The 26,910-nt window shown below is 26.1% G+C and overlaps 2 protein-coding genes across 2 annotated transcripts; one reads left to right on the forward strand and one right to left on the reverse strand.

The window, feature by feature from the left end:
* Positions 1-3,449: 3,449 nt before the first annotated feature.
* Positions 3,450-11,609, reverse strand: LOC107067371 (putative fatty acyl-CoA reductase CG5065). Its single transcript, XM_089177086.1, has 10 exons — positions 11,426-11,609; positions 11,123-11,335; positions 10,352-10,600; positions 10,090-10,238; positions 9,748-9,857; positions 9,368-9,560; positions 9,013-9,261; positions 8,125-8,304; positions 7,733-7,810; positions 3,450-3,851 (listed from the first exon to the last, which is right to left on the reverse strand). Exons 2-10 carry the CDS (start codon positions 11,333-11,335, stop codon positions 3,767-3,769), a joined length of 1,506 nt encoding a protein of 501 aa, XP_089033212.1. The 5' UTR covers positions 11,426-11,609; the 3' UTR covers positions 3,450-3,766.
* A 5,681-nt stretch (positions 11,610-17,290) lies between these two features.
* On the forward strand, positions 17,291-25,831 carry LOC107067484 (dynein axonemal intermediate chain 7 homolog). The gene is made up of 14 exons (XM_015323052.2): positions 17,291-17,643; positions 17,975-18,161; positions 18,349-18,492; positions 18,755-18,829; positions 18,906-19,105; positions 19,394-19,566; positions 19,814-20,083; positions 20,209-20,370; positions 20,466-20,619; positions 20,691-20,976; positions 21,054-21,149; positions 21,244-21,465; positions 21,993-22,100; positions 22,254-25,831. Exons 1-14 carry the CDS (start codon positions 17,558-17,560, stop codon positions 22,392-22,394), a joined length of 2,304 nt encoding a protein of 767 aa, XP_015178538.1. The 5' UTR covers positions 17,291-17,557; the 3' UTR covers positions 22,395-25,831.
* Positions 25,832-26,910: the final 1,079 nt, after the last annotated feature.

A 26,910-nucleotide genomic window follows, 5' to 3' on the forward strand; every position in this document is an offset into this window, starting at 1 on the left:
AATTATCTTCTTTATGTATATTTAAATATCGTTGATGTTGATGAAATAGGAAAAGAATTAGAAAGAAAACAAGGATTGTACTTTTTTTCATTCGTTTTTCTTCATTTTCTTTTATTATTATTTTATATATATATATATATATATATATATATATATATATATATATATATTATAATATATAATATGTATATGTATTTATAAACATGTGTAATATGAATATACATATTATAATATTTAATATGTATATTATTATATGATTATAATATTAATTAATATATATATAAATATTTAATATATTATATTATTTAATAATATTTATTAAATTTATTTTTTTTATTATTATTTACTGTTATTATATTATATTATTATATTTATATTTTATTATTATTTAATATTATTATATTATATTTATTATTATTATAATTATATATTTAACAAATTAATATATTATTATATATATATATATATATATATATATATATATATATATATATATATATATATATATGTATATATTTGTATATATTAAAAATTAATTTATGCATATAGTTTTGTATTTGAAGTTTTGGAATTGTAAAAATGAGTGTACATTATTTTATTTATTTTATTTTATTTTATTTTTTTTATATTGAATTGAGAGTATATATAACATATATATAGTTATATATGTATGTAGTATTGATACGCATAGGTTCGATGACGCGTGTGTGAAAGTGTTTGTGTCAGTACATGAAGGAGAATCATCTATCGCAGACGATCTGTCTCGTTAATGTCTCACGAACAGTCATCGTATTATTTCATCATCGTTTACTGTAAAAGAAGAAAAAGAAGAAGAAGAAGAAGAAGAAAGGAAATATATATTCGCTGATTTTTTCCTTCAACATTGAGAAATTTCATTTTAACCGTTCATCTTCGAATTTCGTAGAATATGAAAATTTTTTCCTAGTAAATGAAATTGAAGAAAAGAAGAAGAAGAAGAAGAAGAAAAAAAAATGGGAAAGGAAGGTGATAAGGAAAAGAAGAAGAAGAACAAATTAAACGATGATAAATTTATTATAATTATAAACAAAAAATATGTTTTAAACGTTATCACACATACATATATATATATATATATATATATATATATATATATATATATATATATATATATTTAGGCGTGTATGTGTATTTTAAACAACGTGTTGTCGTATTTATTGCAATATTTACAATATTACAATAAATACATCTGAAAAATATAAAAAAAAAAAACGTGTTTAACTTGAAACATAATAATTCATTAGCTATTACAAGATTACTAACAACTTTTTAACATTAACAAATACGATAAACAATACTGAAAACTAAAAACAAGGTATGTTTAAAAATATAATACAATAGAAAAAGAAAAGCGAAAATTATTTTAAATAACAGCATTAAATAACAGCAATGAGTGTGTATTTCTAGACAGAAAAATTATAGTGTGTATAATAATATAGAAGAAAAAAAAAAAAAAAAAAACAAAATACAAGACAAAAATAGTATCATGTCTCCTTACCCTTCCCATACTCTGTCAGCCAAAACGAGACGTCACAAATTTTATTCTTAGAACTCTCGATGATAATGTTAATTTTTTTTTTCTTCGTAATACCGAAAAAAAAAATAGAAGCACAGAAAAATAAATTTAAAAAAATAAAATTAAAAAAAAAAAAACAAACAATGGGAAAGAAATTATAAAAATATATATAAAATAAAATAAATAAAAATAAAAAAAAAAAGAATTTCTTACGAATTTATACGATTAATATTATATAATTAATTTTTGTTAAATTTTATTTTATTATAAATAGAAAAAAAAAGAGTTTCTTACAAATTTATACGATTAATATTATGTAATTAATATTTTTTTTCTTATTTTATTTTATTACCAAGAATATTAAATTATATCGTGGAACTTTGCGTGTTTATGTTATGGTTATTTATGGTACGTGAGTTTGTCGTCATATTAAATAAAAAAAAAAAAAAAAAAAAAATTCTGCATATTGATATTATGTTCTATCCGCGTAGATAAACTTCACCGAATTGCGAAATGGGTTTTCTGGAATCGAACGTAAGAGAATCGATTTCTTCTTTTGAACGATCTTTCTGATGTCCGATAACAGAGAGACAAGATAGAATATTATTATTCTTATTATTATTATTATTATTTATTCAGAAAAGTTCTCAACTTGATTTTTTAATATAACAAATGTTGTAGTAGCGTACAGGTTTGTTTCTTTTTTTTTTTTTTTTTTTTTTTATTCCACGTATAACATTTAAATTTCATATTCATAAAGCGAGTTTTTTTTTTTTTTTTTTTTTTTTAATTAAAACCGTATGTAAAATAAAATATACACACACACACACGTTATATTTCCACCTACTACTTATTAATTACTACTACTACTACTACTATTACGCGTTTACTTCGATTATATATTCACATACACACTCATACATAACTTGGTTGCTTTACACAGAATTGATCAACTACTTTTTTTTTTTTAATTATCTTCTTCTTCGTTTATATACTAACTTTATTTATAGTAGTTTTATTATGATCGTTGTCTTTTTGATTGTAATCGTAGTTAAAGTTAGTCGAATTACATCGAATCGACACAGGTAAAAATTGCTTACTTTTCTTACTATTTTCGAAGAAAGAAAAAAAAAAACGTAAGAGTGGGAGGAGTCTGTCTCAATCGTGGAATTGATCGATCGATTGACATTGATGTTTTTCTTTTTTCTTTTTTTTTTTTTTTTTTTTTTTTTTAATTGGAATCCAAATGAAATTCTTCGGAAGAGAATCTCGCGAAAGAAACATTGATAATAGACAAATGCAAACTTTATAATTATATAATCTCACTTATACTTAACTTCTTTTTTCGTGGTTTTTTTTTTCCTTTTTTTTTTTGTTTTCATTTCTTCACGTTACTCGCACTCTTCGTGTATTATTCCTTTTCTTCTTTTTTTTATTCTTTCCTATCGGTAAAACCGATAACAGTTGGTCTTCTACCAAGAAGAATAATCTTAGAATTGACATAAATTCGAAGAAAATTATACGAATGATAAATAATTTACTTATTACTTTACTTTTTTTTGTTTTTTTTTTGTTGCGATATATCCAACAAGAGAGGATTCGTAACTCGATTTGATTTTTATTCAATTTCACGCTATTTCGAGGTTATGTTGTAAAAATAATCAAATTTATTTTATCATCAAATTGATTTGAAATTGAATTGATTTTTCTTACGAACAAATTATATTATTATTAACAGTAATTTTTTTTTTTTAATTATTAAACGTATTATCGCAATTTTCAAACGTATGATTTTTATTTTTATTTTCTTCTTTTTTTTATTTCAACACAAAAATGTGGGATTTGATATTTTATAGGTTATAGAAAAGATTCTTTTTGAGATAAGACTCATAAGTTCTCGTTAGATTTATTTTATTTAACAAGATAACAACAATATTAATTATATGTGATTTTTTTTTCCTTTTTTTATTGTTTTCTTATCACCTGGTCCCCCCATCTTTTGTTCCACATCACTCGCCATGAGTGAAAATTTTTATTATCATCTCATTTTTATTTTCAAATCAATCTCTTTCCTTTTTTTTTCTATTTTCGTATTAATTAATAAATAATAATAATAATAATAATAATGGATTCATAAAATTGACGTTTTTTTTACAAAAGACTACTTTTCTTTTCTTACGTCAAATCAATCAATGTTTATAATCGATTATGTTAAATTAAATTCCACATATGTAAAACGAGCCACAAACAAAAAATGTAGAATAAAGTTCTGGTAATTATATGTAAATACCACATTCTGTAAAACAAATAATACAATTTTATTACGTATCTTTTATCTATTAGGTGGTACAAAAAGTCGTTTCGTTTTTTGCTGACACAATAATGGCATTAATTGATGCAAACCGACAAATAGTAACACATGAGATCGATGATATGTTAAATTTATCAAAGTCAACTATTTATGATCACTTGAAAGGTTGAAGGTTTAACCTCGAAGTAAAAATTATCTCTTCATTTGTACAAAAATAATACGAAACGACTTTTCGAATCATCTAATATAATGAAATTTTAAGGAACAAAAAAAAAATGAATGGTAACCTTATTAGTACGATTATCTACATATTTAACAAATATTTATGCATGCAAATGAAAAACTAAAAAAAAAAAAAAATAACTAGCAAAAAGATAAGAGAAAGATTGATAAATCGTCGATTAATAATTTATGCATTGTAACCATTTTTACAAATGATTAATATTCAAACTGGTCGTCATATTTTGCGATAATTATAAAAAAAAAATACTTCACGTTTTACATTTATCGAAATTACGAGTAATTAACTGACACCAGAAAAAGAAATAAACAGATGTGTGCAGATCACACACGATAGAAGTGAAACCTTCTTCAAAGAAAACCAAGCTTCGAGACGTGAATATATCGATACAATTGAATTGTAATACAGCGCCATCTATTGAAAGAATCTTACAGAACTTAGATGAATCTCTAAATAAAAATCTTTAAATTAATAATAAAAAATAATACAAAAAAACTAAGTTTCGAGAGAATGAGAGTATTCTCTTCTTATTTAGTATCACAGCCGTTTCATCGCGTTCCACCGCTCCGTTACATTTTTTCAAATCACACCCATTCTAAAGAATTTTTCACTTCGAAAAAATCGCGATTAAAATTGTGCTATATGCTAAGTTGGAAAAAAATCACTAAGTGAAATAAAAATCAATTTCATTAAGATAAGTTTGAGTAGTTTCGAAATTATTATTTGACAAACATATTGTGACACTGAATTTGATTAATTAAATCATTATTTTTGTTTCACCAATTTCACGTTCATCCAATTCACGATTTTCAAATCACCCTGATTCTAAAGAAGAAATTTTCACTTGAAAAAAACAAAAACAAATATAGACAAATCTTATAACGGAAATAATCAACTGGAAAAAAATCAATGAAAACGTTGACCGCAACGCGAATTCTTAGGGAAATTTCCGTCAGGTGCTACAGGTGTTACTTTGTATTGAAAAAATAGTTGAACGTGTCAGTCACCGGTGAAGGACGCGGCCTTAATGTAAAGTCAATGTCTGTCATCGATGACTGACGTGGCATTTAACTTGTTAAATTATGTTACATAATTATAATAATAACGATCACTCAGTTTGGAACGTACGATAACCTTTGAACTCTATTATTATGCTTTCACTTGATGACAAGGATAGTCATATTTTACGGAATTTATTATAATACGATTGGAAATTCCCAACGTAACTTCAATATCGTAGTTTCTTTCTCTCTTTCTTTCTCTCTCTCTCTCTCTCTCTCTCTCTCTTTTTTTATAACATCTTAATCGATATTGTTAAACTCGTTTCGATTTGTGAAAGAAAAAACTTCAGACTAGGATGTTAATTTAAATAAATGACAATATAATGAATGCTTAAGTCATCCAATGTCAAAATTGGATTTACCTTTTCTCTGACTAATCGTTACACTATTCCAGTGGTTGGCAATCTTTTCTTTTTCTCTCTAAAGTTACACATTTTTGCACGTGAGTAATCCCCAGTACCACACACATACACACACACACACACATCCATATCATACATACTCGAGTTACTTCGTTTTTCATTGATTACGTCACACGTTTTACATCTTTCTCTCTCTCTCTCTCTCTCTCTTTTTATCTCTTACTTTCTATTTTTATTCTTAATTTCTTTTAAATCTTTTTCCTACTTTTTTTTTATTTAATCATTTTTTTTATGTGTTAAAAAAGAAAAAGAAAAAAATAAAAAAACAAGTGTCGAATAGTAGGATAAATATGATCTCTCACGTGTATTTCATATCTTCTAATAATTTACTTTTCGATTTATATTTATTCGAATTAATTAATTAATTCGAATTATATTTATACTCGTCGTATAGAAATTAATTTAACATCATTCCTTAGATTTTTATATATATATATATATATTTTTTTTTTTATTTTTTTTAATGGTAAGAGAAATGGTAAACGTTTTATACGACCATGATCGTAAAGTTTTAAAATAACTTTTCAACAAGTTAAAAATAAATAACACGGCGCCTTTAAAAAAATACGCACAATTATATATACATATATATATATATATGTATGTAAGTATGTAAGTATGTATGTATATAGTTTGTTGTTCGTTGACGACGATTCCGTGGTCGGTTGTGCATTACTTGGGGATTTCCTACGTTGCAAACGTGACGTGCCTTGTTATCTCACTTTTGTCTCTACTCCCAACCCCCTCCTCCTTCTCCCCCCTCTCCCCCCTCTCCCCTCCCCCCACAGCATGTATCTTTCTATCTCTGTTTTTCTATTATCATCATCTTTATTTATTATGTTTATTTGTCGTACGTTATCCGAACGAAGTGCAAATGAGAAAATTGTAAGGAGTTACTTTGCAACTTGTCAATATTTGAAATTGACAAACGTTACTTTGTACATTTTATTGCAAAAATATGTGCAATGATATTTAGTAATATATATGTATATATTTATGTACGATTCGCGATTAATAAAATAATATTGCGATTATAAATTAAGATATGACTATTCTATCTTTCAAGTTGAATGAAATTGCACACAGTGTGTAAAATTTTATTTAAATAGGTTCAGTAGTTTAGGAGTCCATTGCGGACAAACAACGTGACACGTAATTTATGTATATATATATATATATATAAACGATCACATGTATACTTTAATTACATACAATTATCAGAGATTGTTCAACCCTAACGCGTGACATTATTTAATTGCAAATAATAATGATAAATATAGAAGAAGAAAAAGAAGAAGAAAAAGAAGCAAGGAATAGAAAAAACAAGGTATTGAAACTATTTGTCTAAAGATATGCGAAAAATTGTCGTTAAACATTAATTTGTGTTTATTACGACGTAGGTGTTTAATGTGTTCTCACGTTTCGAAAACTTTTGTAAAAGGGGGTACGAAATTCAAAACTATTTGATAATTATTCGGAATTCATTGAAACGATTCCTACTACTACTACTACTACTAATACTACTAATACTAATGTAACGGTAACGTGTGTACTTTAAATGTGGCAACAGCTATGCGACCTAGTTTTCAAAGAAAGAGAAAGAGAGAGAGAGAGAGAGAGAGAGAAAACCAGGCGACATTGCAATCGACCAAACACCCGGTGTGAACAAACTTGCACAGTGACCAAAAGCTCACGATCAAACCGTCACAGTTCGCCTAATCTTCTTGATAACATAGTTTTTTTTTTTTCTTTCTAAGTTACATCATCATCATCATCATCATCATCATCAACTAACTTTTCAAGATTCTGTTTCTTTTAGTTCGCTTAATTTGAATTTTTGTTTGTTTGTATCTTTTATTATTTTCTCCACCTTATAGAGAACTTCAACATTTGATTCAAAAATAGAAAGAGATTGATAGCAAAAGAAATTGTATCATGTGAAATTGTATGATTTTTTCTTTTTTTTTCTTTTTTTTATTTATTATTATTATTATTATTATCGTGCAGCAACATCGTTCACAACGACTCTTCAATCTTTCGTAAGTAAGTTAGTAAAATACTATATGAATATCTAATAATGATGATTATTTGAATGATTTTAAATAAGATGATTGATTAATTAGAAATAAACTTTATTCTCACCTTCTTAATCCACGTTGATTTTTTTCAATATTCATTTCTTCTTTCAAAAGATATTTCTTACTTCCTAGTATACTAGATCTGAAAGTAAAAAATAAAAACAAAAAAAAAATTCACGAAACGTAAGATAAGAAATATGATTATTAATTTTCGTTTGATCAAAAATTAATTTTGATGTGTCATTTATGATAATATTGGATAATTTTGTCATTGTCAATGTAATTGTAAAAAATTGACAAATTGTACGTCTTTTTGTTGACAGAGAGTGAGAGAGAGAGAGAGAGAGAGAGAGAAAGACAGAGATGTTTTGAGTATGTGAAAAATTGACAAATGTTTCAATTTACATTGACAAATTTGTGTTGTCTAATATAAAGTATAAGTTTATTAAAACTTACTTTAATGCGTTATCTTCAGATATTTCATAAATACTTTTACTTGCAAATACAACTCTATCCTCAGCAGCTACTGAATCTAATAATTGCACAGCTTTTTCATTTACAAAGTCCCATGAATGGTCAATGAAGTAGGACAGAAAAACACTGCTAATGTATATTTTCCTTTGTATTTTGGCCAATCTAGTAATCGAAAAATATTGACATTTATATTAATATAAATTATAATATATATGTATAAATATTATCGTGACAACAAAGGATACTTTCATCAAATTAATTATTAATTATCATTTATATATATATATATATATATATATAATAAATAATAATAATATAATAATATAATATATGATAATAATAAAAATGAATTAAATATAAAAATATATATATATATATAATAATTGATTATAATAATTATATTAATTAATAATACTAATAATTAATATAATTATATGAATTATAATAATATTAATATAATAATTATATTATAATAATTATATTAATAATTGATTATTAATTCGATGAAAGTGTCCTTTGTTTTCACGATCAAATTAAAATACGAGTTACTTTTTCTTCTTTTTTTTTTCTTTTTTTTTTTTATATTTCAATAATAATACCTAATTATTTTCTAAGAATATTGGTATTTAATTTTAATTATAGTTGTATTTCAAATTATTACTGGAACAAAATTGCAATAATAATTCGTCAAATTATATTCTAAATTAATAATTGTCTAATTCTCATTTAGTTTCGTATTTTTTCTTTTTTTTTTGTTTAATCAAAAAAAAAAAAAATTTTCCAAAAATTAATCTCAAACAATAAAAAGAACAAATCGTCGTTTAATCCTCTAAAAAAAAAAAAAAAAGAAAAATGTATTTTAACACTCACATCGGTTTATGTCCCATCAGTTTCAATATTTGATCTATCACCATGGCCGGTAATAATTGGAGGAATATAAAATAAATGTAATATAGATAGAAATTTGAAAATATGATCACAGTTGGATACCATAAAGGATTTGATAATGGATTGATCTGATTATATTCGAGTGATTTAGAGATTATATATTGTAGAGTGATTTTCTTCAATTTGTATGATGACTCATTGTAAACCATTGCTGTTGGATGTTGTTCTACCCTATGATTATGGTAAATTCATAAAACGCGTTAGAAATATATAATTATTATTATAAATACTATATATATATATATATATATTGAAAAATAATTTTTACTGTATTTACGTTTTTTGTCCTCGTGTATAAATGGCAAGTATAAATACTTTTACAGCCAAATCTACTGGAATATAATCCATTACTTTATCTGAATTAAAATATGCTCCATTTAATAATCCTTTGCCACCAGCTACCATTAAACCTACTGGACCATTAAAATTATCTATCCATCCAGGAATTGGATCATCTATCGTATTAATGACTAAAAATAAACAACAAATATTATACATAAATATATATATAGGGTGATTCACCAGTTTTTTGCCACTTAGATAATTATTTAAATTTTAATTAATGAGATTTCAAGAGAAATTTCTATTGTAATTTATTTCTATAAATATTCGCAATAATGGACAAACAAACAAAACAAAAATTTAAAAATTACTTACCTATCGATGGTCTACAAATAACGCAAGGTAATCGATCGGAATAATAATTGATCACATCTTCGGCTAATTTTTTGGTAAATATATAAGTGTTCGGCATGTTGCCTATCAATCTGTGTTATGTGCGTGTGTGTAAGAAAAGATAATATTATTATATCGTTTATTATATAATATATTAGATTAATTATATATATATATATATAATATTATTATATTATAATATATATAATATTATTATATTATATTATATATTATATAATAATATAAATAATATTATATAATATATATGTATATATATATAATTATTCTTGAAAGAAAATTAATGAACAGTAATAAATATTTTACTTTGATGTTAAAACTCTTAATAAATAATCGTCGACATTTTCTGCTATTTTAATAGCATCCATCCAATTGAAATCTGATGGTTTGTATGGAATTTCATGTACGACAGGTTTATCACAATGTGCATAGGTCGAACTTATGTGTAACAAAACCTGTAAAAAGAAAAGAAAAAAAAAATTGAAATTTAAAGATTGACAAATTGTTCTTCTCTTTTTTCTATTCTTTTTATATATATATATATATATTCGTTTAAATCAACACTCACTTCTAATTTTTTCATACTTTCACCCAAAAGACAAATTTCATGTATAGATCTAGTGTTAGTGAAAATTGCGTTTTGCAAATCATCGTCAAATCTGACATTAGCAGCATTGTGAATAATAATAGAAACATTATCGATGATAATTTGTCTATCGATAGGATTCATTCCTAAATTTTTTTTCGTTATGTCGCCAAATATTGGAACAATTTTTTTATATGCCGATGGATTCATTTCATTGAGTTTATCGAAGAGCTGAAAAAATGAAAAAGAAAAAGAAAAAGAGAAACTGTGAACTTGTCTCAACTCAATTTTACGAATGAAATTTTTTTGTTTTTTTTTTCAATAATACTCTTTCAACAAGACAACTTGATTGAACATAAATTAATTGAATTTATACACTCTCATGATAAAATATATAAATTTTTGTTAACCTTTGCTTACACCACACTTGATTCAAACAACCCCAGACCTCTTTTTTTGCAACTTGAGTCATTTATCTCAATCGTTAAACTTTGATAATATTTTTTAAACATATTTAAATTTAATTCAAAGCTATTATAATCTATCTAGTCTTGTTTAAGTAAGTATTAAAAGAAGTCTCAAAAAAAAAAAATGTTGAAGTAAATCTATGCAATAGTTAATTTTTGCTAACAATTTTTCTCGCCCGGGTCCTTTGGACCCGAGTGTGGTAAGCGTGTTATTCCAAAGAAGGGTAATAAGCAAAGGTTAATTGTTATTATTATTATTATTTAATTAAAATAATTGTGAAATTACCGGTAATGAAAAGATTTTCTTTAATCTTTCCTCAATATTTACTCCTTTTTTGTCTCTTATCAACAAATACAATTTATCAATCTCCGGACAGGAACGTAATAATTTTTCAATCAATACTTTTCCAATAAAACCAGTACCACCCGTTATAAATATACTTCTACCGGCAAAAAATTTGGCCACATTTCTAATCACGTAATTCTTATTATCGTTCATCTGAAATTAACACGATAAATAGATAGAGAAAATTAAATGATTATTTTTTTTTTATTATTACACTATGATCAATTTCACACACTTACACACCTTTTATATTCACGATCTTTCTTTCTTTTTATTATTTTTATTATTTTTTTATTTTAAATTAAATAGTAAAAGGGTTTCAATAAATTGTTAAATAAAAAAAACAAAAAAATGATTTTACTTTTAGAGTTAGTTTTTGATCGAAGAACAAATTGAAATATTCGTCATTCGAATGCGTACGAACCGAACTTACCTTTAACACTAAACTTAAAGTGATACGAATCGAATCGAATCGAATTTGTTTATCATTAATAAGACAGGAAATGATATGGTAAAAAAAAGAAAAAGACAATGGTCACTTTTTCCTGTTGCTCATTGTTGTTGCCCAATGGGTTTACACGTACATTGTGGATTTAAATTCTGGTTTTTTTTTTTTTTTTTTTTTTATTTTAATTTTATCAAAGCGATACATTTTCAATACAAATAAATTTATGTTAATAATGGGTAATCTAATTAATTCACGAATATTATTTTGTTAAATAATGATTAAATATTTATAAACTTTGAACGATAAATAAAGAAAGAAAGTAATATAAAAAAAAAAGTTTTTTTTTTTTTATTTAACCGGAAAATGTAAATCAAATATAAGACAGAACTAGTAGTTACCTTATTGAATATTTATATGTAATGTTTTATTAAAAAATTGTTAGGAATATTTAATTAATAAAAATTGTTGGGTATAATTTACACGTGGATGAAATTTGTTGGGAAATAGTAATATGAACGTTTATATTGTTTTATATTTATTACAAATATAAAATTATAATTATTTTTATATTTTAAATTATTATTAATAAATTATCATTTATATTGGTTTCATATTTATAATAAATTAAAATTTTAATTATATAATATTTTAAATTATTATTAATAAATAATCATTTATATTGGTTTCATATTTACAATAAATTAAAATTATAATTAAATAATATTATAAATATTATTTAAATTACAAATGTAATAATATAATTGTTTTAATATTGCAAATTAGCAATCGAATGACAATTCATTGTTTATCAATGATCGATTTATTAATAATATTCTTTATTTTTATCGATAATCGTTTATTATTATTATTTTGATTTAACTTCAAAGCTTAACGTTCAGTTTATTTTCATCGTTGGTTCGATCAATTTTTTTATTAATTTTGTATCCTAAGTTATCAAATGTTTTTCGGAAAACGGATGATCAATTTTGTACGATGATTAAGAAAATAAAAATATAAAGGTAAACAATTAATAATGATCAATGTAATTTCATATTTACGAAGTGACACTCGTATTATTAGGTCGAGTCATAAATAACTAGAATCTATTTTTCTTATTTACCTATTATAAGTCACCAAAACAAACGGATTTTCGATATCACTGTATAGATGAGAATTCAGTTTAGTCTTCTGTTAACTTTTTTTATGCAATCAATGTTACATTCAACCGTTTTTTCTTAACACGTTAACGCCTGCGCGTACCACCGGTGACCCGCGCTTGACTGTCCCATCGGGCGGCGCGTACCACCGGTGGTCCACCTTGGTTCAGGTTTGAACAAGCAAAAATCACGCGCCGCCAGATGAAGCGCATCTTAGATTCGAGTGCCGCCACTCGTTAAACCACTGAAATGGGATAGTAAAAAGTGCATATTCGACATGTAATGCTTTAGGAATTGAAACAAGGCAATTAGCACTAAAGTGGCAACTGAAAAAATATACAGCTTATACAGTGCAGGACTTGATAACTGATAGGGCAGTCAGAAATTGGTTTGTCAAATTCCGTTTCTGGAGATACGATCTTAAAAGATGAACCAAGTGCAGGGACGTATTTCCGACTTTGATGAACCTTTTAAAGGTAATATTGGAAACAAAATCCAATAGATACGTTGAACAATTGCAAAGAGTACAAACAAAAAACTCGATGAAAGGTGTCTTGCACTTATCAGTCGCAGAAATGCCATTCTTTGTCTCATGAAAAATGGAAATTATTTATTACTCGACCTAATATATTATTAAAAAAAAAGATTGAGATATTTAATTGGTTAACCTGTTAGATGGATAATGAAGAAGATGATTCAAAATTGAATTTATCTGATATCAGTGTTAACGATGAAGATGTTAGTACAACGGATATGGGATTTCACGTTTCATCGGAACAATTAAATATTGATTTGAAGGATACAAAGTTAGTTATATTAATTAAAACAAAAACAAACAAAAAAAGACAAATATTATCCAATCGTACAATTAATAATAATTATAATATAATAATAATAATATTATTATTAGGAACACGTAGTTTTCGTAGGAACTCGAAAGTTCCTACTAAGGAACAAAATTTCATTTATAATTTAAATATAAATAAAATTATTAATAAATTTAATATTTTCTTCTAATTGAAAATTTTTCAAAATAAAATATAAATTAAATAGAATTTATATAATATATAAATATAATAATAAATTGTTCAAATGGTATTTATTTTCCATTTGGAAACGTAAATTTGAAAAAAAAACCAAAATCTCCCCCCTGCCACCCACCCACCCAAACAAAAAATAAATAAAAAAGAAGAAAAGAAAAATGACGTACACACTTTTATTGGATATCATTTGAAAAATAGCATCGGTTTGGGTCTGCAAATGTCATTAAAATAAATCAAAAGGACACGTAGGGGTTTGGGTGGGGTGAGAAGGGGATGGAATATTCGTTATACATTTAAAAGCATAGCCACCAAGTGAAGTTTGTCGAACACTCAATGTGGTATGATATTTAATGGATGTTGTTGGTTGATGATGGTTCGACATTTCAACGAACTCTGCCCACGTAAATACGCGACTTTGATTGAGTAGCTGGACGAACCAAGAAAACAAAAAAAAAATTAAAAAAAAAATAAAATAAATAAAAATAAAAAACAAAAGTTCCGAAAAATGTATAGGCGTTTTGTTTGAACGTTCAAATAATTCCGAGAGAAAATCAAATAAGTTCGATGAGTCTTTTTTTTATGAATGTATGTGTACACACACATATATATATATATATATATATATATATATATTTGAATGAGTGTATTCATAGGTGACGTGTAACTTTGAATTGAATATTTTAAAAAGATTCCAGACGAATAATTATTGTTCGTAGAATTATTGACAAAAATTCATTTTAAATTTCATTTCGTACAATTCGAAAATAATGTGACTCACAATCAGTCCGATACACACGTCTTTAAATCAACGAATTACCTTATATCGCCATCTGTTAGAATCTTATCGAACTAACATAGATAATCATGACTCTAATTAATTAATAAACAAATAATTGGCAATAAAATAATATTGCGATTATAAATTGAGATATTAACTATTCTATCTTTCAAGTTGGATAAAACTGCACATAGTGTGTACAATTTTATTTAAATAGGTTCAGTAGTTTAAGAGTCCATTGCAAACAAACAACGCGTAACACGTAATTTATATATATTAAGAAGATATATTAGGTTATTCGGAAAGTAATTACGTGTTTTCTTGACACAATTTTTGAAATTAGTTAATGCAAATTGGCAAATAAAACAAGTAGTTTAGGAGTCCATTGCGGACAAACAACGCGTAACACGTAATTTATATATATTAAGAAGATATATTAGGTTGTTCGGAATGTAATTACATGTTTTCTTGACACAATTTTGAAATTATTTAATGCAAATTAGATTAGTTAATGCTAATTGATTAGTTAATTGCAAATTTGATATATCAATTCTTAAATTCGATTTAAAGAATTAAATTCATCAAACGATATATATATATATATTTTTTTTTTTCAAACAAAATTTCCATACACGTTTTTCGAAGAATAGAAGAAGATGCTACTCTATCTTATTATCATTTTAATTATACTTAATAAATTTTAAATATGTATTCTTTGAATATCGATCAATGTTTCTCATCCTTTTTTTTTATTATTGCTATTATTATTTCTCAGAGACGTCGTAAGAGTTAAAAGTGATACAACAAGAAGTAAAAGTAAAACTGGTTTGAACGATACCAAAGATGATTTCTACTTATACGTGCCTATTTACGACGAATACCAAGAGGAAACTAGTGTTGCTTTCAAATGGGAACCTCCAAAGCCAAAGATAATTCCTCGTGCATCTCATTTAGTAAATATTCACATTTTTTTTATATTATAAACAAAATATCGTAGTTTCCTTTATTATTATTATTATTATTACTTTTTTTTTTAATTAAATGAACAGATAAAATTCGTTGTTTCGTCATTTTGAAAATTTACAATTTAAATTTGGTCTTAATTTTTATATTTTTTTAAATTTTATTTTTACGTTGATACTTTGTACAAATATTTAATCAAATTATTATTTAAATTATTAGCGAGTATGTGGAAGTAAAAAAAAAAATTGTAATGGATGCTTCAACAAATTCGTTTAAATTTTTTAATTTATTTTTATACATATATATATATATTTTTTTTTTTTTTTTTTTTTAATAATAACAACTTGGATTAAATTAAAATTTAATGAATAATATTTAATTATATTTTTATTAAATTAAATTAAATTCAAATTTCGTTGAATTGAAATATCAAATTTGTAAGTTTTGTTTTTTGTTTGTTTTAATTTATTTTAATATTAATTTTTTTTGTATTTTTCATTCGTGTAAAACCTTTATCAGTAGCATTAACCCATTGGTACGAAGTAAAATGACTATATTTAGCATAGCAGGATATTGATGTTAGGTTCTTGCACGTGAGAATCGATAATTCGACGGAAATTAACTGCAATTTAGGATGGTTTGGTGCATTCTCGTTCTAACAAACCACCTCTATTGCAATTTCTCTTTCTCATCGTTATCACCTTGATAACATCGCTGTTATTAACTCTCGAATTTATTAAACTAATGGATAAATTTTAATCGATACTCACTAACACACAATGATAACAAAAAAAAAAATAATTCAATTGTTTTATGTATATATACGTGTGTTTTTGATTTTTTTTTTCAGTTAAAAGAATGGGTTCGCAATCAGGTAAAAATATTAATATTATTTTATTCTTTTTTTTTATTATATCAATCGTTAAACAAAATATTTTCAATAAATTTCATTTTAAATGTGAAACAAAATTTCTCGAACAATTGTACAAAAAAAAAAGAGAAAAAAATTAAAAAAAAAAAAAACCAAACAGGTACATCGGATTATCGGGGGGAACAAAAAAGTTTGTACGAAACGAGCAACCGACGACGATATATATATATATATATATATATATATATATATATATATATAATAAATAATAAATAAAAATAAAATTGTTTAATTATCGTTAACGAATCGCTTTATTAGTTGGCCAATTTGTATGGGCAAGACAAAAAAATGACGAAAAAAGCACAAAGAGCATTGGAAAGGGAACAAGCTGCTGCAGCTGCCGAGGAGGCTGAAAAAATACGGTAATTCTTTCTTCCCAATTATTATTTTTTCTCACCTCTTAAAAAAAAAAAAAAAGAAAAAAGAGAACAAACAAACCAAAAAAAAAAAGAAAAAAGGTCTCGGTCAGATATCATCAAAGGATACAAAAAAACAACTTGCAGTTTAAATGGTTTGATCACAGAAATTGCACGAACAAAAATCAACAACAACAACAACAACAAAAATAAATAAAACAAAATACAAAATACTTTCTGATAATGGTATGAAGTGGGGGTTTGGGGAAGAGGGGTGAGTTTTTGAGGAAGGGTAAATGTGTGAGTGTGTGTGTAAAGTTTCATGAATTAGTGGTCGTTTCACATACACCGTGTCGAGTGGTAGCATAAAATTTGCGCAATATGAGTTTGGCAGAATTCCATCCCTTATCTATGCAACTTCGCTTTCGACCCACTTTCCCTTTAAAGCTACTTCGGCAAGTTACCCTTCCTTTACCAACCATTCTTTCTTCCCTTCTTTCTCCCTCCTCTCTCTCTCTCTCTTTCTCTCTCTTTCTCTCTAACGTACACCCTTTAAATCTCGATTAGTTTCACAGTCTAGTTTCGTACCTTACAACGATCGTATGAAATGTTTATTTTCACACAATTTCTTTTAAATATTGTTCGTATTATAAATACAATTTGTTTATAACAATAACAAACAAAAAAAAAAATAGAAATATGTTGGGAGATTCGTTAAAGTCGATTGTTTTTTTCGATAGTTATTTACGAGTTTCTAAACCAAGATTTAAAAATGAAGAAGAAAGGTAAATGAAACACTCACACACACATACACACACACCTTATATTAATTTGTATGATTTTTGTTGTTGTTGTTATTGTTGTTACTAAATTTGTTGTATAAAAAAAATAAAAAATAAAAATTCATTTTTACATATTTATTTGAAATAAATTAAATTAAATTTTTTTTAGCTATTTAGCTAATTTAATATAATAATTATTAATATTACTTTTATATATATTATTGTTATATTAATTTTTATATTATTGTTATTATACTATGAATATTATATATATATATATTATAATTGATATTAAAAAATTATTATTAATATTTTTGTTTGTTTTTGGTTTCAGATTACAATTGATAAAGGATATTCAAGAAGAAATTCGTTTGGAGAGGTACAATACGGAACGAGAAGTACTATTGGAGAATAGCCAAACGATTATGCGAAAAATTCAATTGGAAAAGACGTTGTTCGTTATAAATGAAAATAAAAAAGCGTTTATGGATCACGTTCTTGCTACTGAGGAAGAGGAAAACGTGAGTCTTCCATTGCGAGCATTAAAATTACGAGAACAAGAATGAGAAATAGATAAATTAGATGCTTTTTCTTATTCTTTTTTTTTTTTGCAGCTTTTTTTTTATACACACACACAACATTTGCATAATAAGTATTAGATATTAAAGTATAAACATAACGATGATATAATCTATAATTATATTACAGTGGATTATGTATTTGACGTGTGACGATTTACCCGACGCCGCTCAATTATCCGATATGAATACATTCATGTTTCTTTGGTCATTGGAAGAAGAGAGAAATATCAATATGGATATTGTTATTAAAAAATGCAAAGTTGTTCTATATGTAAATATATATTTTTTTGTATCTTTTATTTCATCTCAATTATTTATTACTCAATGATCGTTGTGACAACTTTAACCAGTTAACTGTGGCGATCTGCTCGTTTAAAAGCGTGCACCGTTTTGTGTCGACAGAATCCAAGCTATGACGAGTATACACGTCAATCACAGTTTAACCCGGTTAAATGTTGATAAGTTAAGATATTTGAAAAAAAAAAAATTGTTAATTGTTAATTATTTATTGATTGATTTATCTTGTTTCACAGTTATTGTCGAAACTTTACGAAATAATTAATTTTTCATTAACGAGAGCAACCAGTTACATCGAGGAATGTAAAATGGTAATATACGAGAAAGATCATTTATCTGAATAATGACATTGTTAGTTAATTTAATTATGATTAATTATTAAAATAGGTAAGACAAGATTTTCGAGACAAGTTGCAAAATTGTTTAGATCAAGCTTGTTACCGTCTTTTACGTCAGATCGAAAGAGATATGTTGAGACTTGATCTAAGGAATGCTATTTACGTCAAAGAATCTACTTACCTTGTTTGTTGCATCTGGGCACTAATTAAACTACCAATTAGTATTAAAAATATTCCTGAAAAGGACAGGTATACAAATTAGTCTTTATAAAAAAATTATTAATTTTATTTTAAATAATTAAAATATTTTCGTTACATTTGACATATAAGTACGTCATGTGCATTTGCTTGGATAAAAATGCAAATGACGTGTATCGATACGTCATTATAATTGCAAACGAGATTTAACCAGTTAAACCATTCTGGTTTATTTGCAAATAATTCTCAAATAAATGTGTGTAATCAAAAGGTTAATAATTTAATAATTATTAATTTAATTTTGTTTTGTTTATTGTTATGTTTGATTTTGCATGACAGAAAACCTATCGAGGTACATTTCAAGGAAATCGAATTAACGATAAAGATGCCTTTAGACATCGATTGCTATTGCATGGCTATTCGTGGATTGTGGCTAGATTACGATCACTATTCCGACATTGGGACCTCTTACGTCATGCCGGAAATACCAGAGAAATATCAAATGAACATGGGTGAGGAAACTTCGAATTTTTATTAGGTTGCATATATCTTATATACATATATATATATATACATTTCTTCTTTTTTTTTTTTTTCTTATTCGATAGAAGGTAAATGAAACACGTTTATACGCCATTACGTGTACCATTTTTGGTATCAACACGTAGTTGATGATGATTTTTCTCGTTAATTGATTAAATAATCAACGTAAGGAACATTGTTGCATCGTTGAATTTTGGTTTCTTTTTTAATTTGCAGATTTATTAACATTTTGTACGAACGAATACGAAACGAAACGTAAGATACGCGAGGAACAATTGGAAGGACGTAGATTAAGGTTGGAAGAAAAAAAAGCTATGCTACGAAAAATGGAGAATCCGGTACCAGCAATGACGATAAAGTCAGATAGAAGAGGAAGAAAAGGCGGTGGCCAATATGGTGGTCGTACGAAGAGACCGGAATCGGAACAGGAAACGGAACCACTACCGTACTTACCGACACCAAATGAGATCATTTTATTAAAAGAAGGTAATATTTATCATTTTTTATGGTTAGTTTTATTTATAATTTCAAATAATGAGTAATGTAATATATTTAATGTTATAATTTGATGTACAACATTGTCTCATCATTCATCATAATTTTGTTCATAGAGGAAATACGAAAGGAAGTTAGAAAACAATTGTTTACAAGATGCGAAAAAACGGAAATTAATTTACGAAAGTATAGAATATTGGGTGGAATTTATCACATAGATCTCGTTTATCAACCACCACAACCCAAAGACTTGAGAAGAAACATTTTTCTCACCACTCGTAATTTTTCTAACCTCTCTTTTCAAAATATATATCTGTTTTTTTTTTTTCTAAATTTGATTTAATTGAAAGAATAATTTGAATATTATTTTCAGTACAAATACCTAAAGAATTGAAACACGTGCCATTTTATAAACCATACAAGGCACCACCACCTGCACCAGGTACGGAAAGAACACCGGAAGTCATCGAGAATGAAATGAAAGCTTTGGAAACTGCAATGGAAGCTCTTGCATTGGTTACATTGAAGTATTTTTTTTTATTATTTAACAAACAATCCTTTACTTTCTTTTTTCTTTTAAACAAAATATATATCTCAGGTTACCAGATACTGTATTATGGTTTGAACCACCATTGGTTGCACACTGGATTCCCGAAAAGAAAATTTGGTCGACACAAGACATTCACGATATCAAATTTAACGAGGAAAAACATCATATAACATTTCGTACCGGTAGATTAGGTATTCATGGATTAGCTGCTAACAAATTGATCAATTTACCATTTCAAAGTTGGGAACTTAAACCGGAAATGGGTAGAAATAGTCGCGGTGGGGTTGTACTGAATTTAACTGCTGCTACCGTACAAGCGGAATTTGTTGTCAGGGTTTGTTTGTAAACCTTGTAAAACACAAATAATCAAATGAACCCGATTGCAGTTTACATTGAAATATTTTCTTTTAGGAAGATACGGTTTGTTTGAATTCATTAGTAGGTGGAACATCCGCAGCATTACAAAATATCGTCGGTGAATATATGAAGTTATATTTTTTAATAGACGTAAGTATTAACCTTCGATGAAATATTCCTCGTTTTAAAATGGTTTAAGGAAAGATTTAGTTGTTTTATTGTCGTCTACGACGAAATGCGTCAGAAAATGCGGGAAGGTGGATGCGATTTATTTCCGGAACGAGACACGGCAAGTTACGTCAAAGGACTTTCTATGAAACATCCGGTAACCGAGAAACATTTGCAACAATGTATTGGTCTACTTTGTACGGCTTATACCTTCTCATGGTCTAGGTGGAATGTAACTAGAACTTCTCGTGAAATTGTTTTACAATTTAAAGAATTACACGGATGCTTTGCCAAACAGGTAAACAATGTAGAAAATAATCAAAAAATAATCACCAAGTTAGCGATTGGATATTTCTAATCACGTTTGTTTTATTTTCATAGAAAATATGAAATCTTGATAAATCTCTGGCTGTTAATTTTAATAAACAATTTCTTAGATAATTCGTGTAATCTGATACTATCATGAATGCACAATGAGAATCAACATTGTTCTTACGTCATTGTGTGTTGCTGCAATTAAGATTCATTTGACTTAATTAAACATAAAACAAAACAAAAAAAAAGGAATAAAAAATATAATAATCTTAGAGTATATACTTTAAATTTGTATAAAATTGCAATTACACGAGTTTCTGATCGATCTCAAAGAAAAAAAAAGAAGAAAAAAAAGAAATAGAAAAAGATGAAATCATTGCATCATGTTATATATGCGTGTTGTTAATCTATGATTGTATCTCGTATATTTGTTTGTTTGATTTGTAAAAATATAATTTTTTAAATGAAATAAAATAAAATAAATATAAATATTATAATATATTTTTGCAGAGAACGAATTTGACACTTTTAGTGACGCCATCAGAAACAATGATTGTTCAGTGTACCGAGGTCAGTTCAGAATTTTCCAATTTACCAGCAGATGGTGATAATACGAAGGTGCGACGATTAATACGATATTCCTTCTTATTGTCTGATTATAAATATTGATAATTCTTCTTATTTCTGTTTTATTTTTTTTTCTGTGGGTGTGTGTGTGTGTGTTATTTTTTGTTGTTGTTCACTTTTTTCTCCTTTTTCTTCTTCTTCTAGTTTTACGCTGATTTGTATCATTTAGCATTGCATAACGCTGGTATAAAAAGTCGTCTTCTAATAAAAGATATCTCGTTCAAGCTTGCACTGACTGTCGCAAGATTACTGGAAAGTACAAATGTGATTAGTATGTCTTCTTGAAAATAGTTTTTTTTTTTTTTTTGGTCTTCTTATTCAACCCATCAACGACATAGATTTTTTAATAATATTGTTATCGTTCAAATGAATTATGAACGAATATACAAAATAATATAAATATATACATTAAATGTAAATAAAATAAACAACAAATTTATAATTTTAATTACTCGTTGTTTATCATGCAAATATTTATTTAAATTTCGAATTATTATTTTTTTTTTTAATAGGAAGTATTGGAATCTCTGAGAGGGGCAGTGGCGTAGCAATTCAACCTATCTACTTTAATTTTGAATTTAGTCACCAGATAACGTATTCAAGTGCTAGATATCCCACGTGGCGTAGCAATTCGACTTATATACTCTAATTTTGAATTTAGTCACCAGATAGCGTATTCAAGTGCTAGAGATCCCAATATATATATATATATGTTATCCGCTTTTTTAACTCATTCATTATAATTCCTAGAATAATACTACTACTTGAGTCATTTATTAGGGTATCTCTGATCATATTAGTGAATCGTTAATAAAGAAAGATTTAATAAAAACACAATTATCATAAATTATAGGAACGTATGAATTTTATAAGGAAAAAAATGAAGGAAATAAGTGTTCCAAGTTTTGATTCATTTCTTTTGTTTTTCGTCTTAAGCAAATGCTAATTAGGAAAGAAATTTTGTAGGGCACGTGGAGAATTTTTAGGTTAATTTTATTTCACATAATTTTCTGTTTTATTTCTTTTTTTTTTGTTTTTTTTTTGTTTTTCTTTTTATTTAAATACATAACATCGTATCGATCTTGCGAATTAATTTTACATGTTCACTGGGTGTACGTTCTAAAACGAGAAATGATCAATTTATTATTAATATTATTATTTATTGTTATCTCTCGTTCGCCGATAATTACTAGAAAAATATTATTTAAACGACAACACGATTTGATCGATGAATTTTGTTTTTGTTTTTTTTTTTCCTTTTTTATGCATTAACAATTAACGAAAATAAGAAGAAGAAGAAGAAGAAGAAGAAGAAGAGGAAGAGGAAGAAGAAAGAAAGAAAATAAAACAAAAATTAATTTAAAAAAAATTTGATAAAATCTCGAGCACCTGTTTTGTTTATTAGATCAAAACTCGTTTGAGAAAAAGAATTATTTTCAACACCACTTTTGATGATTTTTTTTTTTTTTTTTTTTATTCATTTTATTGCATTTGTTAGTTGATTTTCCTTTTATGATTAGTTCGATTTTTGACCACAAAAGACACACACACGCAACTCTTCGTATTATTATTATTATTATTTTTCTTTTTTCTTTTTCTTTCTTATTACATCCAACTATGTTTTAATTCGAGTATCTTACTTCATTCTTTTATTAAATGCATTACGTGTGTTATTTATCACTGATGAAAAAGGAAAAAGATTAAAGAAAAAAAAGAAAGGGGGATAAAATAATAATAATAATGATAAAAAAACTTAAAGGTAAGAAACGTCAAGAAAGAGAGAGAGAGAGAGAGACAGACAGACAGACAGAAAGAAAGAAAGAGAGAGAGAGAGAAAGATTATCGATGATTTTCCGTAAAGATTTGTTTCCTTTTTTTTTTTTTTTTTCGCGGTTAGGAAGAAAATTAACACGATGATCATCGTCTCATTCATCAGACGAATGAATCATTCAACGAAATTCATTTACGTTGATTATATCTTTCTTCTAATTGTATTTTGTCTGTCTGTCTGTCTTTCTATCTGTCTCTGCTAATTTGTATGTGTGTGTGTGTGTGTGTGTGTGTGTATGCCTGTTTTTTTTCCTCTTTTCTTTTTCCCGTACAAGATTATGATTTTCACTATAATTTCAAATAATTTCCATTGACTGACTCAACCCATCCACCCACTAATCTTCGATTCATACAAAACTACGTTTAGATTGTTCGTGTCAGATAAATCTGATATTTCATCAGAATTTGATACAAAACCACGTTGAAGTTTAGTTTACTTAGTCTCATTCATTCTCTCTCGATCTTTCTTCTCGTGTAATTTATTATTATTAAAAAACAAAAAAAAAAGATTATATAATTAGAAACAATTGTCATTTAAATTTTGGTAACAAAATTTAATGAAAAAATTGTGGTATGATAAAAAAAAAAAAATATTGAAGGTTTCAAATGAACATTGAAAAACTAAATAAAAAATATTCACGTTTTAATGTTTAAATGTAAAATATATTATACCGTCATCTGTTAGAATCTTATCGAACTAACAGAGATAATCATGACTCTTTATTAATAAACAAATAATATTGAGATTATAAATTGAGATATAAACTATTTTATCTATCAAGTTGGATGAAATTGCACACAGTGTGTAAAATTTGATTAAAATCCGTTCAGTAGTTTAGGAGTCCATTGCGGACAAACAACGTGACACGTAATTTATATATAAAAAAGAAAAGATCAAAATGAAAGGTTTAATTAAATTTAATTAAATGGTAAGTGTTTTAATTAAATTAAATTACAGATTAATTAAAAAAGGAAAATGAGAAAATAATAATAAAAAGATATAAATAAATTGGAGAACACCAGAAGAAGAAGAAGAAGAAGAAGAAAAAAAACAAACTTTACTCGAACAAACCATATATTTTCTATGGTAAATCCTTTTTTTTTTCATTTTTCAACTTATCCTGTATTTTTGTGTTGTTTCTTTTGTTTTGTTTTTTTTTTTTTTCCTTTTAAATCTTACAACACTTTTGTCGATCGATCAATTACCTGACGCAACTCTGACACAACGATACATCTTACTTATGTGTTAGTGGGGGAACTTACACGTCATTCGCTTAATTAGTTTACAATTTTTTTTTTTTTTCTTTAATTCATACAGAAAGATCATACCTTACACGTAACGTATTCGGAATTAGGATATCTCATTTGTTGTTGTTATTTTTTATTATAAATATTAATCTAACGGTATCATTCTCTTAACATCTTTCATTCTTTCCCATTTTTATTTTTTTTTTTTTTTTTTTTTTTTAATTTCATTCTTGACATCGTTTTATTTTATTTTTTATTTTTTATTTTACACCTCTATCTATTTCTTTCTTTCTTTCTTTCTTTCTAACTTTATTCTCACCGACTTCACGTTTGTTTGTTTGTTTTTTTTTATTCTAATCCATTGCGCAGCAAAAATATTTTATTATAATATTTTGTGTGGAACAATTTTCTCTATATATATATATATATGTTAATGCAGGTAAATATGTGTTTGTTAGGATGATGATCGAGCCCTCGTTATTTTTTTTTTATTACTTTTCTTTCCTCTGCTGTTTTGACCAAAAAAAAACAAAAAAACATTCGATGGCTCGATGACTTTCATGAGATAAGACGCTTGGGCTAATTTTTTTTTTCTTTTTCGTTTTTGTTTTCGTTTTCATTTTCGTTTTCGTTTTTTTTTTTTTTCAATACAAAAGAAAAAACAATTACAGCCAAAAATAGGCGAAAAATATATATCTACTATTTATACAAGTATACATATGTGTAACTTGATCTAATACATTTGTATACAGCAAGTATCAGATTTCTATTTTGTATAAATTAATTTTTTATATCATTGTAAATCATGTACTCATTTTTATTATTAACAATAATTTCATATTACTTGATCGTCTATAGAAAAGAAAAAAAATCGTAACTAAAATTGTTGCTCATAATTTATCATCAAAATACAAACTTTTCAAAACTAATATTACATTTATTAACAAATAAGTTCTAATTGGAAGAAAAATGTATTCTTATTTTTTTTTTTTTTTTTTTTTTTACTAGCTGTACACAAATGTAAAACCAAGTATTTAGATTATTTTTTTTTTCACACACAGACATAGGGAATGATTCTCAATTGAATTAAATAATTATTATTATAATTATACTATTCGCAAAGATCAATATTAAAAAAAAAAACCTTCGAGTAATATAATGTTATCTTTTATATATATATATACAGTAACGCATGAAAAAAAAAAAATTTAATGAACTTCATTGAATATTTTTTTTGTATCTTTTGTAACAAAAATTAAAATCATTATCATGTAGATGATATAGAATTAATGTATTTGTGCGTGTAATTAATTAAATATTACTTCGATCATCATATTTCATATCTTTCCTATTAATTTCTTTTTTTTTTTTCAAATGTCAACGGTATACACCAGGGGTCGGCAACTTTTTGAGTCGGAAGAGCTAAAAATTGTTTTTAAAGAGCCACAAACATTTTTTCTTGCCAACAATAAATAGTACTCGCATAAATAAATTCTTTTAACTAAAGAGCCGCAGTTTCCCGTCCAAAGAGCTGCATGTGGCTCGCGAGCCGCAGTTTCCCGTCCAAAGAGCCGCATGTGGCTCGCGAGCCGCAGTTCCCCTGTCCAAAGAGCCGCATGTGGCTCGCGAGCCGCAGGTTGCCGACCCCCTGGTATACACCGAAAGATTTAACGATGCAGATAAGTGCAATACGACACAACATGGCTTCTTCAGTTGCATTCAT

Source organism: Polistes dominula, unplaced genomic scaffold, assembly GCF_049000335.1.
Source record: "Polistes dominula isolate Pdom_NZ unplaced genomic scaffold, Pdom_raw_medaka contig_20, whole genome shotgun sequence".
Lineage (NCBI taxonomy): Eukaryota > Metazoa > Arthropoda > Insecta > Hymenoptera > Vespidae > Polistes > Polistes dominula.